General features: G+C 45.7%; 1 protein-coding gene across 3 annotated transcripts in view; it reads left to right on the top strand.

Annotated features, from left to right (window-relative positions):
• Nucleotides 1-17,343, top strand: part of VPS35L (VPS35 endosomal protein sorting factor like) — a 120,739-nt gene that overhangs the window by 47,074 nt on the left and 56,322 nt on the right. For all 3 annotated transcript variants that reach the window (XM_045994207.1, XM_045994208.1, XM_045994209.1), the window contains 5 exons: nt 1,314-1,391; nt 1,879-2,001; nt 12,946-12,992; nt 13,928-14,039; nt 17,099-17,215. In XM_045994207.1, coding sequence (XP_045850163.1) covers nt 1,314-1,391; nt 1,879-2,001; nt 12,946-12,992; nt 13,928-14,039; nt 17,099-17,215 — 477 coding nt within the window. The remainder of the gene's footprint in view (nt 1-1,313; nt 1,392-1,878; nt 2,002-12,945; nt 12,993-13,927; nt 14,040-17,098; nt 17,216-17,343) is intronic.

Raw genomic sequence — 17,343 nt, 5'->3', positions numbered from 1 at the left:
AACGTGATTGTTAATCTTCATGACCTCGAGTAGGGGGAGCTGAGTGGCAGGAATCTGTCCCTGTTTGAAGAAACCAGGTCCCAGAGGAGCCCCTTCTCCTAAAAAGTTGCTTTTGTGCTAAAGCAGCAATTTGAAATTGAGGTGTATCTGAGGGGCTCTGTTTAAGGAACATGATGCTTTTGGTTTGTTTTGAACACAAGAGACCCATGAACTCTCCTCCATAGCTCATACCTTCATTTTTCCATCCACCCCCAGGGGTCTGGCTGCCTGCTCTATGATTAGCACAGTTTTCAGCTGGAATGTTACAGTCCGTTGTTTATTTTTTATTTTTTTAAAGATTTTATTTATTTGACAGAGAGATCACAACGGGCAGAGAGGCAGGCAGGGAGAGAGGGGGAAGCAGGCTCCCTACTGAGCAGAGAGCCTGATGCGGGGCTCGATCCCGGGACCCTGAGATCATAACCTGAGCCGAAGGCAGAGGCTTAACCCTCTGAGCCACCCAGACACCCCTACAGTCTGTTTTTTAAACAGTGAATGCCCGAGCCAGAGGGTTATAGCATTGTCATGCTTCATGCTCATCTTATATAAAATTGCTTAAAATACATTAAAAACTTGTCTGCTTCTATGACTGCCCAGCGAAGAGGAGACTCTGTATATTTTGACAATGCACTAGTAAAGTCCCAGCTGACTCTCTTCTGTACCAGAGTCTTTTTTGCTTCATCTAATAAAAGTGCAGCCACGTGTCTGTTTATCTTTTTTGTTTTTTTTTTTTTTTTTGAGAACAAGAGAACACTGTATACACAGTCTTAAGAGTACGTTCCTCCTTTGTGTGTATTGATTTGTTCTCTTGGCCATCTGTTCAGAAATACATGCACTACCTTTGGGAAATTGCAAAGATGATTACTGCAAATGGTGCCTTTTTTTTCTCATTAAAAATAGCTTCAGTGGTTTTTCTTATAAAAGCATCCATGCTGCTTTTTTTTTAAAGATTTTATTTATTTATTTGACAGAGAGAGATCACAAGTAGGCAGAGAGGCAGGCAGAGAGAGAGGGAAGCAGGCTCCCTGCTGAGCAGAGAGCCCGATGCGGGACTCCATCCCAGGACCCTGAGATCATGACCTGAGCCGAAGGCAGCGGCTCAATCCACTGAGCCACCCAGGCGCCCAGCATCCATGCTTCTTGAATAAGGAAACAGATAAGGAAAAAGAATAAAAACTTTCTGGACTTCTCTGTTGCCTACGTGTTTTTCCTTGGTAACCATGGCATCCTACCGTTTTCCCATAGTCAAAGTAGTTTCTTTTGTTTGGCTCCAGGTGGGAATGGAAGTGGCTCCACATCTCAAAGAAAGCCTGAATAGGAACTTTTTTGACTTCCTCCTCACGTTCAAACAGGTGAGAGAACGCTGGCAGAACGGCGAATGGATAGAATGGTCTCGCAATCACGAGTTCACAAAACCCAGTTGGATTTCCGCGTGGAGATCGCCTTCGAGCGCTTTACATGCATAAGCCCTCGAAAATGACACTCAAGTCTGTTACAGATAATTAAAATGTGTTGATTGTACTGAACAAGCAGAGAGAATTAATATGCATGTGTTAACAGGAAACGTCTCCAGTGGATCAGCCCCTTTTCCTCACATCTGCTGGCTCCATTTTTATCAGGTTATTTCTCTGCACAGCGCACATTCCCAAAACAGCTCAGCTCGGTGACCTGGGAAACTTTCTGTGTTGTTTTGTTGTCAACAAAACAAAACCCTAAGAAACCAGGCAGTTTCTGTCGGGGCCATCCGATAGCTTACGAGTACGCATCATCTGGGAGTTACGTGCTTTTCGTTTATTATTATTCCTTTCTTTTTCTGAGTGTTTCTTTGGTCTCCTGCAGATTCATGGGGATACGGTCCAGAACCAGCTGGTGCTTCAGGGCGTGGAGCTGCCGTCCTACCTGCCCCTGTACTCGCCGGCCATGGACTGGATCTTCCAGTGCATCTCCTACCACGCCCCCGAGGTAACGGCCACGTGCCGTCAGCGTGAAGGTCACGCAGAGGAGATATGCCTGGGCTCCCCTCTCTTCCACATTGTGTCGCAATGACCTGTCCGCCAGTGTGCCTGGTCATGTTAACGGGGTCTTTCCATCACAGTGACAGCCACACCGAGGCCAGACAGCTGTTCCGTAGTCTCACTGCCGTGGCTGGCGCCGTGCACAGCACCTTTCCATGACTGTCTGGGTAACAGCTCCAGGAGGGGGGCTCTGCGAGGCCAGATAGACACCTCTGACGGGTCACAGAGCTCAAAGGTGGGGGTGACAGGGCGCACACTGTGAGGTGTGGCTCCAGGGCTGGTGGGTTTCATCGCCTTTTCACTCACCTTCCTGCCCTCCTCTCGTGTTGGTGATAATCTGAGAAGTCGGTAGAGCAGGTCATAGTTTCCCTGTTGTGCAGAAGGAAAGTGACACTCAGATGTGCGATTGCGTTGATAAGATTTTTTCTCCTGTTCTTTTTAAAGATTTTTTTATTTATTTGAGAGAAAGAGAACACGAGCAGGGGGAGGGAGAGAGAGAAGCAGGCTCCCTGCTGAGCAGGGAGCCCCAACACAGGGCTCAATCCCAGGACCCTGAAAGCATGACCTGAGAAAGGCAGACACTTAACTGACTGAACCGGTGCGCGCGCGCTCTCTCTCTTTTTTTTGGTCTAATTGAAGCATTGTTAGGAATTAAAGTACAATCGGAATCAAAGCGGAAATACCTTTTCCTTACCCAAGACTGAGAAGTAGAACACCAGTTCCACCTAGCATAATACCCACTGTGACAGATGAAACTTCAACAGCTGCTTCAGAATTTATCCTTCCGGGAGGAGGGAAACGGGTCTTGCTCCAAAACAAGGTGGCATCGTGCAGAACGAAATTCAGTTACACCTGCCTTTTCCCAGAAACTGCAAACTTAATCACACCCTAAAGAAAGGGGGAAAAGGACATGACTTTGACTCAGCACCCCCACTTTTAAGAATATCACGTAGACATGCTTGGACAGGTGCAGTAGGCCACACGCGCGCGCACACATGTACAGCTAAGTGGGTTCGGGCTGGTCCAGCATCAGAAACCAGCATCACGAGGGGATCGGGTTGGAATCCATATAGGTTCAGTGGCATGTGACGGGGCCCACTTTCAGTGATGGAGGACCACGAGGAAGATCTGTTCATACAGACATAAGGGTGCTCGCAATAATTGGTGAGTCGCAAAGGGAGGTTACACGCCTTGCTGTGTGTGTCCTCAGCAGTAGCATGGCCTAGCGTTCAGGTTTGGGCCCTGGAGTTGGAGGGCCTGGGTTTGAATCCCAGATCCATTGCTTACAGCTGTCAGAACAGAAGCACAGGCGAGTCCCTAACCACTCTGAGCCTGTTTTCTTCATCTGTGAGATGGGAGCATTAATTCTCTTTTGGCTTTTTGGACGGATTGCGTACGGTGACCCGTTTGCGTTGTTTGGTCGAGGGCCCCACACATAGCACGGGGGTGTTTGTTGCGTTGTCGGGATCGCAAACACGATGTTTGTATCTGTGTGGGAGAACTGGGGAGGAGGGGTGTCAGAATATCGCTGGAAGGTGAGATATTGCATCATCTTAACTTACTTTTCTTGGCCTACTGTTGCTTTCTAACTTTTCGGCCAGATGTAATGGATTCTTTACATTTTCTTTACCCCAAATCCTAAAGTATGAAGGGAAAAATTAGGGGCATCTTGGATTTCAGGTGACTTTTTTTTTTTTTAACCCATAAGTTGATTTTAAATCAAGTTGGTGTGAATGGAAGATTGTTTGAAAGGCTGTGGTGTCGTCCGCAGGAGTCTCAGCAACCACACGGTGGCCCAGGTGGCCCAGGCTCCGGGGAGAGGGAGCACGAACCTGAGTGTAGAGAGCCCCCCATCTGTTCAGCCCAATGACTGAAACCTAAGAGCAGGGTTGACATGTTTGAAAATGGGAGCACTTAAGTTCTTTTCCCCTTATTTTAACAAAAGGCCAAATAGAATTAAAACAAAAGGTACCCATCATAAGGCATTCTTCCTTTTATTTTAAGCACCAGGAGTCTCAAAGGATGGCAGAAGCTGGGAATAGAGCTTTCCCAGGGAGTAAAAACTCTAGGAAATCATTACCACACCAGAAGAAGTGATTAAAAAAATTAGGTCACCTGAATAATAATAAACTTTGATTCTTGGGGCACTTAAATAAGGACCTTGCAGCATCTCATTAAAAAAATGTTAAATCATTTTCAAAATGCAGATGAATCAACGTTGGGGTGGAAGGCGGTTTTGAAGATGCCGGTGTCTGATGCCTAAAAACTCTCCGAGTGGCTGGAATGTGTCACCTGGGGAGTTAGGCCACACCTCCAAAGCAGGGGATGGTCTGTTTGGCCTTGGCTGGTGGTAAGATATAGGACAGGCAGGCAAGATGGGGGGACAGGAGAAAAGCCTTCATCTACTAATATCTGTCATATGAAATTTCAGATTGAAATTGAAATCCCAAATTCCAAAAAAAAAGAAGAAATAAAAATCAAGGAGCGATTATTCAGAAAGGCTTTTTTTTTTTTTAATATTTTATTTATTTGACAGAGAGAAATCACAACTAGGCAGAGAGGCAGGCAGAGAGAGAGGGGGAAGCAGGCTCCCTGCAGAGCAGAGAGCCCGATGCGGGGCTCGATCCCAGGACCCTGAGATCATGACCTGAGCTGAAGGCAGAGGCTTTAACCCACTGAGCCACCCAGGCGCCCCCAGAAAGGCTTTTTTGTTGTTGTTTGAAGATAGGATTTTTTTCCACCCATATACGACAAAAATAAAATAATGATACATAAAAAAACAGATTTATGCCCTCAAATCCGGGCACATTCTGCAGAGATAAAAAAGTAACCATTTCACAAGATCTGGTTTTGGGCAATGAAAACAAATTCTTGGTTAGCGTCTCAGCATTTTCAGCAGCTTTTCGTTTGTTGGGGGTGGTGTGGGAGGTGTAGAAAGAAAAGGCCTGGTCCGGGACGTGAGTGGCAAGTGCCATCTGACAGGGAATCCCTCGAGGTCCTTTCCTAAGCCAGGAGGTGCAGGTTGTAAATGTCAGCTGAGCAAAGAAGCAGATGCACCAGAAGTGGTGGGAGCGGGCAGTCGGGCAGACCAGGGTTCAGGGGTTCAGACTAGGGCTGTGTTCCTTTGGGCTACTTGACGTCTTTTACCAGCTATAAAATGGGGCTAATAGAACCTTCTAGAAGTGCTGTTATAGAGTGACCGTGATGCTGCCCATCTGTGCATCGCCAAGGGATGGGGACACCAGGCAGAGGGGGTGGCTGCCATCCTTATGTTTGGTCTTTACAGGGACTCACTGAAGTAGATGGGGGTCTGGGCCAACTTGACGGTCAGGAAGCAAGCAGGGGGTGAGATGGGGGAGGAGGACGGAGGGAAGGGACTGAGGCAGGTGAGAGGCATAATGAGGAGACCAAAGCCTTACTGGAAAGAGTGAAAATAAGGCTGGCTGGGTGTGGACCAGCTTACAGAGGTCATTGAACATAACGTGGTGGCGATCGGGCAGCTCTTGGATGTTTTTGATCAGGAGAATGATTTGAAACAACAGCAATGCTTCAAGATCAAACTAGCAGAAGCCCCCCAGACAGATCAGAAGGAGAAGGGTTGGTAGCTGTGGGGGGAAAAAATGAGACAGAATGGATAGGAGAGAATTTCCTAATCAGAAGACATTTATTAATAAAAATATATATTCGGGGCAGTTGAGTGGCTAAGTCGGTTGATTTTGTCTCAGGTCACAATCTCCAGGTCCTGGGATCAAGCCCCACACTGGGCTCCATGCTCAGAGGGGAATCTGCTTGGGATTCTGTCTCTGCCTCCCCCTCTGCCCCTTGCCCCACTCATGTGCTCACTCTCTTGCTCCCTCCCTCCCTCCATCTCCCCCTCTCACCCCCCCCAAAATAAATAAAAAATTTGTATTCATATTTAGAAAAGAGAAAAGTCAAAAGGAAGAAAACAACCACCTAAAATCCTGCCATGTTAACACTTTAGTACGTTTCCATATTAATATTTCTCTGTCCACTCTGGGTCTCTCACTCTGTTTTATAGATGAGGATTTTTGTGTGCATAATTTTATGGTGCTTTTCCCTCACTTAGCGTTATAATGAGCGTCTCTTGTTAAGGAAGTTCTCTGACCCTCAGTCTTGTCAGGAAGTGTTCAGAGTCAGGTTTGTTGGGTGTGAGGAATGGAGGAGGGAGGTGAGTCAGAGATGCTAAGTTTTAGAGCCCTTCACACAATCACCTTTTGCTGAGGCTCACTGGGTGCCAGGCCCTGTGTGAGTCCCTTTGTTTGGGCCACCTTACTTCGTCCTCAGCTTCCCTAGGCTGGGGACTGTGGTTATCCCCATTTTACAGATGAGGCAACTGAGGCTTACCACTTGCTAAGGTCACACAACTGGAAAGAGTCATAGCCATGTAGCCTCGTTGGCGTTAACTCTGAACCCAGAAGATATGTTCTCTCCACCCCTAAACTCTTTCTTGCTAGATAACTCTTGTTAATGGCTACACTGAAGGAGGGATTTAAGGGCCCTAACAAATCGACTCATGGGACTGTTACCTCATGGGCAAACTATAAGTTGCACTTGAAATGTTCTAAAACGTGAGTAGTCTGGTAATGCCAATCTAAGACTAGCCTTGGCCATTGCTGACTCCCTCTGACGCATATAGGTGTATCATTTTCGTTCTTTTGCATTAGGAAAAAAGTTCCCAGCGAGGGGCGCCTGGGTGACTCAGTGGGTTAAAGCCTCTGCCTTCGGCTCAGGTCATGATCCCAGGGTCCTAGGATTGAGCCCCTCAAGGGGCTCTCTGCGCAGCGGGTAGCCTGCTTCCCTCTCTCTCTCTGCCTGCCTCTCTGCCTACTTGTGATCTCTGCCTCTCAAATAAATAAAATCTTTAAAAAAAAAAAAGCCATTTTAAAAGTTCCTAGCAAAAGAGAAATAATACGAAAAACTTAAACATTTCTCCTTTTTTTTTTTTAATTGATTTGATAGAGCGAGAAACACAAGCAGGCAGAGCAGCAGAGGGAGAAGGAGAAGCAGGCTCCCCACTGAGCAGGGAGCCCGATGTGGGGCTCAATCCCAGGACCCTAGGATCATGACCTGAGCGGAAGGCAGTCGCTTAACCAACTAAGCCACCCAGGCGCCCCAACATTTCTCCTTTTAATGCTTGGAGTATAGGATTTCTTTTTATTCACACCGAAATATTTTCTTTGAGACTTGAGCGTATCCAGTCTGGACGGGAGGGAGGGGGCGTATGATTTTGCCTACCCTTTACATGTTTGCTTCATTTAGAAAAAGAGGAAGGAAAATAAGATACACATATCATTTAATTCTTTTTTTTTTTTTTTTTTTTTTTTTTTTAAGTGAAGCAGTGCTTGTCAACACTGATTGGAAGGGTGCGTAGTAAAAGCAGGAAGACAAATCTGGGAGAGCTCTGAGCTGCCTACGAGTCCTTCTTAGTTTGGAAAGTGGAAGTATGGGGTCAGCCCAACTTCTTTAGCTTTTCCTGTACTTTTGAAGTACATAAATAACCCTCATCTGGAGATAACCTTAAAAATCCAGTAGTTAAATATGGTGGTGGTTCTAGAAATCCGTGGATGATAGTGCACTGTCACAAAGACGTACCCTTCCCGCGCAACAGAGTGAATGGAAAACCTGGTGAAATGTCCAGTTAATTGTATTATACCCACGTCACTTTCCTGGCTTTGATAACGCCCTCTAGTTAAATAAGACGTCACCACCGGGGAGAGCTGAGTGATGGGTCCCTAGGACCTCCTGGTATTATTTTTACCATCTTTTATGAGTCTGTAACTGGTTCAAAATAAAAAAAAATGTAAAGTCCGTCAGGAGCAATCTGAACACTACTCTTATATGCACGTAGGGATTCCTCAGCCGTTAGAAAGAATGAGGATGGAGCACCCGGGTGGCTCAGTCGTTAAGTGTCTGCCTTCGGCTCAGGTCATGATCCCAGCGTCTTGGGATCGAGCCCTGCATGGGGCTCCCTGCTCAGCGGGAAGCCTGCTTCTCCCTCTCCTTCTCCCCCTGCTTGTGTTCCCTCTTTCGCTGTCTCTCTCTCTCTGTCAAACAAATAAATAAAATCTTTTTTTTTTTTAAAGATTTTATTTATTTATTTGACAGAGATCACAGGTAGGCAGAGAGGCAGGCAGAGAGAGAGGAAGGGAAACAGGCTCCCTGCTGAGCAGAGAGCCCAATGTAGGGCTCGATCCCAGGACCCTGGGATCATGACCTGAGCCGAAGGCAGAGGCTTTAACCCACTGAGCCACCCAGGCACCCCACAAATAAATAAAATCTTAAAAAAAAAAAAAAAAAGAGGCAGATGCGTGTGTGCAGTGACACGGAAAGAACAAAGCCCATGCTAGATTCTTGAATTAAAAAGGCAAGTTGTGGCCCAACGTGTATATGACTGTTCATTTTTGTAAGACAGAAAAACCCAAGCTTGGGCTTTTATAAGAAAAGCGGTATATTCACAGGGTGTACACAGAGGTCTGGAAAGAAACACCCAGATGTTGACCCTGGTGATCACTAGGAAGCAGATGTTGGGAAGGAAGGCATTCGCGTTTACTTAACCACCTGGCGAGAGTGTTCGAGCGTTTTTTTCCATAGTAAGCATTTCTTATTTCTCTAGTTTTTATTTATTCATTTATGTTTATTCTATATATTTTTAAAGGTTTGTTTCTTAGGGAGAGAGGGGAGGGAGGGTCGGATGGAGAAAGAGAGAGAACCTCTCAAGCTGACTCCGTAGTGAGCACGGAGTCCGACACGGGCCTCCATCCCAGGACCCTGAGGTCATGACCTGAGCCAAAACCAAGAGTTGGACGCTTACCCGACTAAGCCACCTAGGCCACCCAATTTTTATATTTTTTATAGAAAATATATAAATAACTGAGACGTAGGGGCGGTCTGAGACTCCTGCACCTCCCAGTTCTGATTCGTGTGTACGGGCTAATATGCTGACCTGCACATTCTCCTGGTTCATCCCAGCCAACAGGCTCGTTCCGATCTCCGTCTGTTTGAACTGATGTTCATCTTGTTCTTGCCAAAGATTATCGATCCTGTTGCTTCTCAGAAAAAAAAAATAAAGTTATAACCTCTAACAGATGTGTCTAGGGTCCTATCCTTTGGCTCCCTGATCACTTAGGGCTGTTTCCTATATTCCTGTCTGATGGTAGAGGGTTGTTTTTTTGGTTTTGTTTTGTTTTAAAGTTACATGTTTGGATACGTTTTTAATGCCTTCATCTCCTGTGAAAGAACTTTTTAAGCATTTGTCTTAATGGCCAGAATGGTTTGTCCATATGTTGGCACTTACCAACTTTTTTCAGGAGTGGTAGGCCAAGAGCCCTCATTTGTGTGTGCGTGTGCGCACGCATGCACGTACGTAAGGGAGAGAATAAGCCACGAAAGGGCGTGGTTTTCTGTTTGATTTTCTTGCCGCCCTGTCCCCAGTGCCTAGGATAGTGGTTAGAACCTTAAAGTTGCTCTGGGGACACCTGGGTGGCTCAGTTGGTTAAGCAGCTGCCTTCGGCTCAGGTCATGATTCCAGCGTCCTGGGATCGAGTCCCACATCGGGCTCCTTGCTCGGCAGGGAGCCTGCTTCTCCCTCTGCCTCTGCCTGCCACTCTGTCTGCTTGTGCTCACTCTCGCTCCTCTCTCTCTCTCTCTCTGACAAAAAAAAAAAAAAAAAAAAAGTTGCTCTGTAAGTAGGTATCGAATGACTGATTATTTGTATATTTTGTGTGTATGTATTTTGTGTTGGGCAGTGTCGGTGTGATAACTACAGCACGCCTCCTTCTCAGTCTTCCAGAAACCACTTTGCTATTGGTCTTCAGGAATGTCTTTTCTTTTCTTTATTCTTTAAGATTTTATTTATTTATTTGAGATAGAGAGAGAGAGAGAGAAAAAATATGAGAGTGGGGAGGATCAGAGGGAGAAGCAAACTCGCCACTGAGCAGGGGGCCTGATGCGGGACTCGATCCTGGGATTGCAGGATCATGACTTGAGCCAAAGGCAGTTGCTTAATCAACTCTGCCACCCAGGTGTGCCAGGAATGACTTTTCAAGTATTAATACCCCTCGAGTGGATTAGGGAAGCCATTTGTGACACCTGACAATTTTATTTTCAGCTGGGATGCTTCTGACTACAAGGAAAAAAACACCTAACCGGCCCCAAAAATAATTCAGTGTCTTTTCTCACGCAACAAGTACAGGCTGTGGGCCAGGCAGGTTCTGTCCCATCTCTGCTCTGTCACCCTCACGTAGCAAAGTGCCTGCAGCCGTGCCAGGCATCACATCCAGACGCGGCAGCATCTGGAGGCAGAAAGATAAGGAATCTACAATTCCTTGGGTTCTTGTTTAAAAACAAGGAAGCCTTTCCTCAGAACTCCCGTTCCAGCAGCTAGAAGTGGGTCATGTGCCCATTGTCTAAATCCCCCACTCGTAAAGGGAATGAGGTCACCCTGATCAATTTGGACCTGTATTAATTTGTTCAGGCTGTGTCTTAGTCCATCCTGGCTGTTAAAATACTACAAACTGGGCGGCTTGTCAATACCAGGTTCTGGATCTGGGAAGGACAAGATGAAGATACTAGCAGTTTTGCTGCCTGGTGAAGGCTTACTTCCTGTCCATTGATGGCTGTCTTTGCTGTGTCTTCACATGGCACAAGGGAGCTTTCTTATGCCCCCCCTTTTTAAAAAAGATTTTATTTATTTATCTGACACAGAGAGAGCATAAGTAGACAGAGAGGCAGGCAGAGAGAGAGGAAGGGAAGCAGGCTCCCTACTGATCAGAGAGCCTCATGTGGGGCTCGATCCCAGGACCCTGAGATCATGACCTGAGCCGAAGGCAGAGGCTTTAACCCACTGAGCCACCCAGGCGCCCCACTTGGGCCCCTTTTACTAAGGGTATTAATCCTACTCATAAGAGCTCTACCCTCATGACCTAATATTATCATCACCTTGGGAGTTAGGGGGCCCTTCAGATCATAGCAGGTTGCCACTGAAAAGACTGGAGGTCTTGAACAGCAAAACCTTCTAGAGGCTACAAGTCCAGGATCAAGGTGCTGGCAGGGTTGGTTTCTGGTGAGGGTGCAGACCACTGTCTTCTCACTGTGTCCCCCACAGGGTCTCTCTGTACATGTGCATTCTTGGTCCTTCTTCCTCTTCTTTTTTCTTTCTTTCTTTCTTTCTTTTTTTTTTTAAATATTTTATTTATTTATTTGAGAGAGAGAGCCTGAGAGCACAAGAGAGAGTGAGGATGAACCAGGGTCGGGGGAGAGCAGAGGCTGGGAGCCTGATATGGGCCTCAGTCCCAGGACCCCAGGATCATGACCTGAGCTGAAGGCAGATGCTTAACTGGCCGAGCCACCCAGGTGCCCCTCTCTTGCTCTTTTTCCTCTTCTCATAAAGACCTCAGTCCCGTGGGCTTAGGGCCTCACACTTAGGGCCTCATTTCTCATTAATTATGTCACGAAAAGCCTGTCTCCAAACACAGTCACATTGAGCATCCGGGCTTCCGCATACGAATTTGGAGGGGATCTGTTTTAGTCTGTAACAGGCCCCAACCTGCTGTTTGTGGTGCAGGGACAGAAATCTGAATAAAGCCGGGGTTCGGGGTACGGGCAGTCTCTCCACCATCAGCTTTCGCCTTAATTACTCAGGCAACACCTAGGACACAAGGGGACACAGCTGGGAGGGTACAGTTGCGCTGAAGACAGTGGGGGGGCAGACTCCTACAGATCTCATTTCTGTCACTTACTAGGAAGTAGCTTAACCTATCCGAGCTTTGACTTTCTCTTCTGTGAAGTGAGGATAATGGGGGCCTCCGAGGCGGCTGTGAAGAGCTAACAAAAAGGCAAGACTAGTGCTTAGCCTGGTGCCCAGTGAGCCCTCAGTGTCCAGGCTGCTGTTAGCTCTGCAGTCCCAGGCTTGACCTTGTCTGTGTCCTTCAAAACCTTCCCCAAACCACTGACCTAAAGGATACCTCTTCCATTGATTTTTGTAAAAAAAATAAAATAATAACAACAGGAGCTCTTTTAGAAATACGTAATTGTCTTAAGATAGCTCTAAAGCCATTAACGGTATTCCAATGAGTGAAATATTTACTTCCTTTCCGGGGAAAACGTAGGCTTCAGAACTCTCTGGGAGGAAATGTGATGACGGGCGGAGCCTTTGATGCCAGATTGCCTGGGTCATGTCTGGCCCATGGTAACTCGCTGTGTCACCTTGATCCAAACACATCACTGTTCTGTGGCTCATTTTCTCACCTGTGCGGTGGGAGGGGAGAGAGCCTGCCTCATGGTTGGTGACAGGCGAGATCACGAGTGCAAAGTGTGTCTCACCATGTATGGTAGGCTCTAGCAAATTCTCAGTGAAATGGGCAGGAGCGTGGGGGTGTCATGGGAGAGGCGGGGAGTAAAGTGACTCCCATTCTCACTGGTACCTAGAGCTCAGCAGGCACCTCACTGTAGGAACACTGGTTCTCTCTCTCAAATAAATAAATAAAATATTAAAAAAATAAAAAGAAAGAAAGAAAAGGTTGTAGGAACACGTGGGATGGTACCACTTGCATCCTCTGCCAGAGGGTAAGGACACCCAGGCTTCATCAAGTCAGGTGACCCCCCAAGGTCTCGTAGTTGGTGAGACGGGATTTGAATCCACATATGCCTGATGCCAGGGCTCAGCTCTTCTCTGTTATACTGAAAGCCATGAAGGTGAATTCCGACCCCCATCCCTGCTCCTGACTCCCCATCTTTGCCAGGCACTGAGAGTTACAGAAATGGACTTGAGGCTCCATTTACCTTCAGGCATTACTTTGGAGATCCCTTTGTGAGAAATGTTGTTGTAGATCCTCCAACCTGATGATTTTCATTTATAATTATTTTTAATTAGGCTCTGCTAACGGAGATGATGGAGAGATGCAAGAAACTAGGAAACAAGTAAGTATTTTATTTAAATTTTACTTTTATTTTTTTATTTATTAAAAAAAATTTTTTTTAAGCATGGAGATGAGTGTGGTGCTTGAACTCACAACCCTGAGATCAAGACCTGAGCCCAGATCAAGAGTCAAATGCCCAACAGACTGAGCCACCCAGGTGCCACAGTGTTTTAAAATTCATAAAGCATGGGTTTGGAAGTGGAGCTGGTGGATTTTTTTTTTTCTTTTCTTTTTTTTTTTTTCGAGCTTGGCATGCTCACATGGGTAAGAGGACCAGCAGAGTGGCAGGATGACATGGAGGTTGGGAACTAGAGTCCGATCTTCTGGCTTCTGATGCCTGGCTCCACTCTTTCTTAGCTTTGTGAACTGGGGTCACCTACTTGACCTCTCTGTGCCTCAGTCTCCTCATCCGTAAAATGGGTTTAAAATAGTCCTTTCCCCATGGGGCTGTGATAAGTGATCAAAATAAACTCCATCTTTCTGTCTTCCGGGCAGATGAGGTTTCGCCTCTGCTCTCCCTTCTGTGTGTAGATGTCCCTAAGTCACTGTGTCCCTGGGTCCTAGACCAGTGCTTTTTGTAAGAGATGGAGATAGATATTTTATGTATTTGCAGCTTGGATCAATATTGTGACTTAATGTTTAGTTTTATTAGTGCACCAGCCTGTCAGAGGCTCAGTTTACATCTGTTTAAATGGATTTGATTGCCTGCTGTCCATCAGTCTGGCCGGCCAGCCAGCTACCCATTCATCTAGTCAATTCAACATTCATTGAGTTCCAAACGTGCATAAAACCTCGTGTTGGTCTCTAGAGGTTGCTTTTTCACTCCATACCATTAAAGAGTTTTCAGTTCCTCCTTCCCAGCAATATACGGCCTTAAAATTAAAGTGACTTTCATTAAGGGGCAGCTCTGCTGACGGGGGCACGTGTGTCTTACAGTGCCTTATTGTTGAATTCCGTGATGTCCGCTTTCCGGGCCGAGTTCATTGCCACGAGGTCCATGGATTTCATTGGCATGATTAAAGAGTGCGATGAGTCGGGTTTCCCCAAGGTAAGCTCCTGACCAAATGCCCAGTTTACCTGAGAGCTCTTGAGGGAGACAGTCCTGTTGTGGGGAGGTGGGGCCGCTCAGGTCAGCAGGAAAACAGATCAAGGCTGGCCTCTGACGAACACGATGGAAGATGAGTTCGTGTTTGGGATTGTTAGACACACGTCATTGCCGCCAGCGAGTCCTGAATCTGTCAAATTCGTTCCCTCTGAAGTATTTAGGAAAGGCTCAGCCCACCATCTTTAAAAATGTATCTTCACTCATCATTTATGAAAAGCTCTGTTCAGCAGAATGTTAGGGCCCACGAATCAGCGCAGTACGCGGAGCTGGCTTTGTTCTGAGTCTTGGTCTGACTTGCATGTAAGCCTGAGGTAGAATTTAAGATTATCCCTGAGACGTGTCCATTATCACCACTGCTATTCAACATAGTACTAGAAGTCCTAGCCTCAGCAATCAGACAACAAAAAGAAATTAAAGGCATCCAAATTGGTAAAGAAGAAGTCAAACTATCACTCTTCGCAGATGATATGATACTCTATGTGGAAAACCCAAAAGACTCCACTCCAAAACTGCTAGAACTTGTACAGGAATTCAGTAAAGTGTCAGGATATAAAATCAATGCACAGAAATCAGTTGCATTTCTGTACACCAACAACAACACAGAAGAAAGAGAAATTAAGAAGTCAATCCCATTTACAATTGCACCCAAAACTATAAGATACCTAGGAATAAACCTAACCAAAGAGACTAAGAATCTATACACAGAAAATTATAAAGTACTCATGAAAGAAATTGAGGAAGACACAAAGAAATGGAAAAATGTTCCATGCTCCTGGATTGGAAGAATAAATATTGTGAAAATGTCCATGCTACCTAAAGCAATCTACACATTTAATGCAATCCCTATCAAAATACCCTCCATTTTTTTCAAAGAAATGGAACAAATAATCCTAAAATTTATATGGAACCAGAAAAGACCTCGAATAGCCAAAGGAATATTGAAAAAGAAAGCCAAAGTTGGTGGCATCACAATTCCGGACTTCAAGCTCTATTACAAAGCTGTCATCATCAAGACAACATGGTACTGGCACAAAAACAGACACATAGATCAGTGGAACAGAATAGAGAGCCCAGAAATCGACCCTCAACTCTATGGTCAACTAATCTTTGACAAAGCAGGAAAGAATGTCCAATGGAAAAAAGACAGCCTCTTCAATAAATGGTGCTGGGAAAATTGGACAGCCACATGCAGAAAAATGAAATTGGACCACTTCCTTACACCACACACGAAAATAGACTCCAAATGGATGAAGGACCTCAATGTGAGAAAGGAATCCATCAAAATCCTTGAGGAGAATGCAGGCAGCAACCTCTTCGACCTCAGCCGTAGCAACATCTTCCTAGGAACAACGGCAAAGGCAAGGGAAGCAAGGGCAAAAATGAACTATTGGGATTTCATCAAGATCAAAAGCTTTTGCACAGCAAAGGAAACAGTTAACAAAACCAAAAGACAACTGACAGAATGGGAGAAGATATTTGCAAACGACATATCAGATAAAGGGCTAGTATCCAAAATCTATAAGGAACTTAGCAAACTCAACACCCAAAGAACAAACAATCCAATCAAGAAATGGGCAGAGGACATGAACAGACATTTCTGCAAAGAAGACATCCAGATGGCCAACAGACACATGAAAAAGTGCTCCACGTCCCTCAGCATCAGGGAAATACAAATCAAAACCACAATGAGATATCACCTCACGCCAGTCAGAATGGCTAAAATTAACAAGTCAGGAAATGACAGATGCTGGCGAGGATGTGGAGAAAGGGGAACCCTCCTCCACTGTTGGTGGGAATGCAAGCTGGTGCAACCACTCTGGAAAACAGCATGGAGGTTCCTCAAAATGTTGAAAATAGAACTACCCTATGACCCAGCAATTGCACTACTGGGTATTTATCCTAAAGATACAGACGTAGTGATCCGAAGGGGCACGTGTACCCGAATGTTTATAGCAGCAATGTCTACAATAGCCAAACTATGGAAAGAACCTAGATGTCCATCAACAGATGAATGGATAAAGAAGAGGTGGTATATATACACAATGGAATACTATGCAGCCATCAAAAGAAATGAAATCTTGCCATTTGCGACGACGTGGATGGAACTAGAGCGTATCATGCTTAGTGAAATAAGTCAATCAGAGAAAGACAACTATCATATGATCTCCCTGATATGAGGACATGGAGAAGCAACATGGGGGGTTAGGGGGATAGGAGAAGAATAAATGAAACAAGATGGGATTGGGAGGGAGACAAACCATAAATGACTCTTAATCTCACAAAACAAACTGGGGGTTGCTGGGGGGAGGTGGGATTGGGAGAGGGGGAGGGGGCTATGGACATTGGGGAGGGGAGGCGAACCATAAGAGACTATGGACTCTGAAAAACAACCTGAGGGTTTTGAAGGGTCAGGGGTGGGAGGTTGGGGGAACAGGTGGTGGGTAATAGGGAGGGCACGTTTTGCATGGAGCACTGGGTGTTGTGCAAAAACAATGAATACTGTTATGCTGAAAAAAAATAAAATGGGAAAACAAAACAAAACAAAACAAGAATAGGGTGGAACGGGAGACACAAATCCAGCGGGTCCTGGAGCAAAACTGGGCTCCCAGCCAGCCAGCCAACATTGGGGAAACTTCCCAATCCCTGACCCACCATTTTGAAAGAACATGAGGGCTTGAGGCCTCATGTGTGATCCCAGGGGCCATGGACCTTGGGACAGTACACGGAAATCCGTGTCCCTTTGGCCTCAAGACCCGCACAGCTCCCGGGACTGTTGCTGCTGCCACAGGTTTCCCCTCCCTTCTCCCATGTTCTTCCCAGAAGCTTTAGGTAGTGTTCATTCATTCATTAAAGCCTTGTTCTAGTTTCTCTGAAAAAAAAAAAAAAAAAAAAAAAAAAAAGATTATCCCTGAGACGAACTCAGCATTACAGCCTTTTCCTCTTAAGTCTTAAGGTACCGATTTAAAATCCCCAGTATTGTAATGGTTCGTTCTTTTTCTTAGCATCTTCTTTTTCATTCATTGGGGTTAAACTTGGCCTTGGCTGACCCTCCTGAGGGCGATCGACTCCAGATTCTCAACGAAGCTTGGAAGGTCATCACTAAGTTGAAGAATCCACAGGTGGGTGACCATTCAGAACTTAGGTCGAACAACTGCCTTTTGTCCAGGTTCTGCAGTATGTTCTTTCCTTTTAAAAAATTATCTTTTGACTAATCATATATCTGGGGTGTTTGTTTTTTTTTTAAAAA

The sequence above is a fragment of the Meles meles genome, chromosome 21 (genome assembly GCF_922984935.1).
Source record: "Meles meles chromosome 21, mMelMel3.1 paternal haplotype, whole genome shotgun sequence".
Taxonomy (NCBI): domain Eukaryota; kingdom Metazoa; phylum Chordata; class Mammalia; order Carnivora; family Mustelidae; genus Meles; species Meles meles.
The sequence above is the reverse complement of the archived record's forward strand: the minus strand, read 5'-3'. Positions and strand labels throughout refer to the sequence as shown.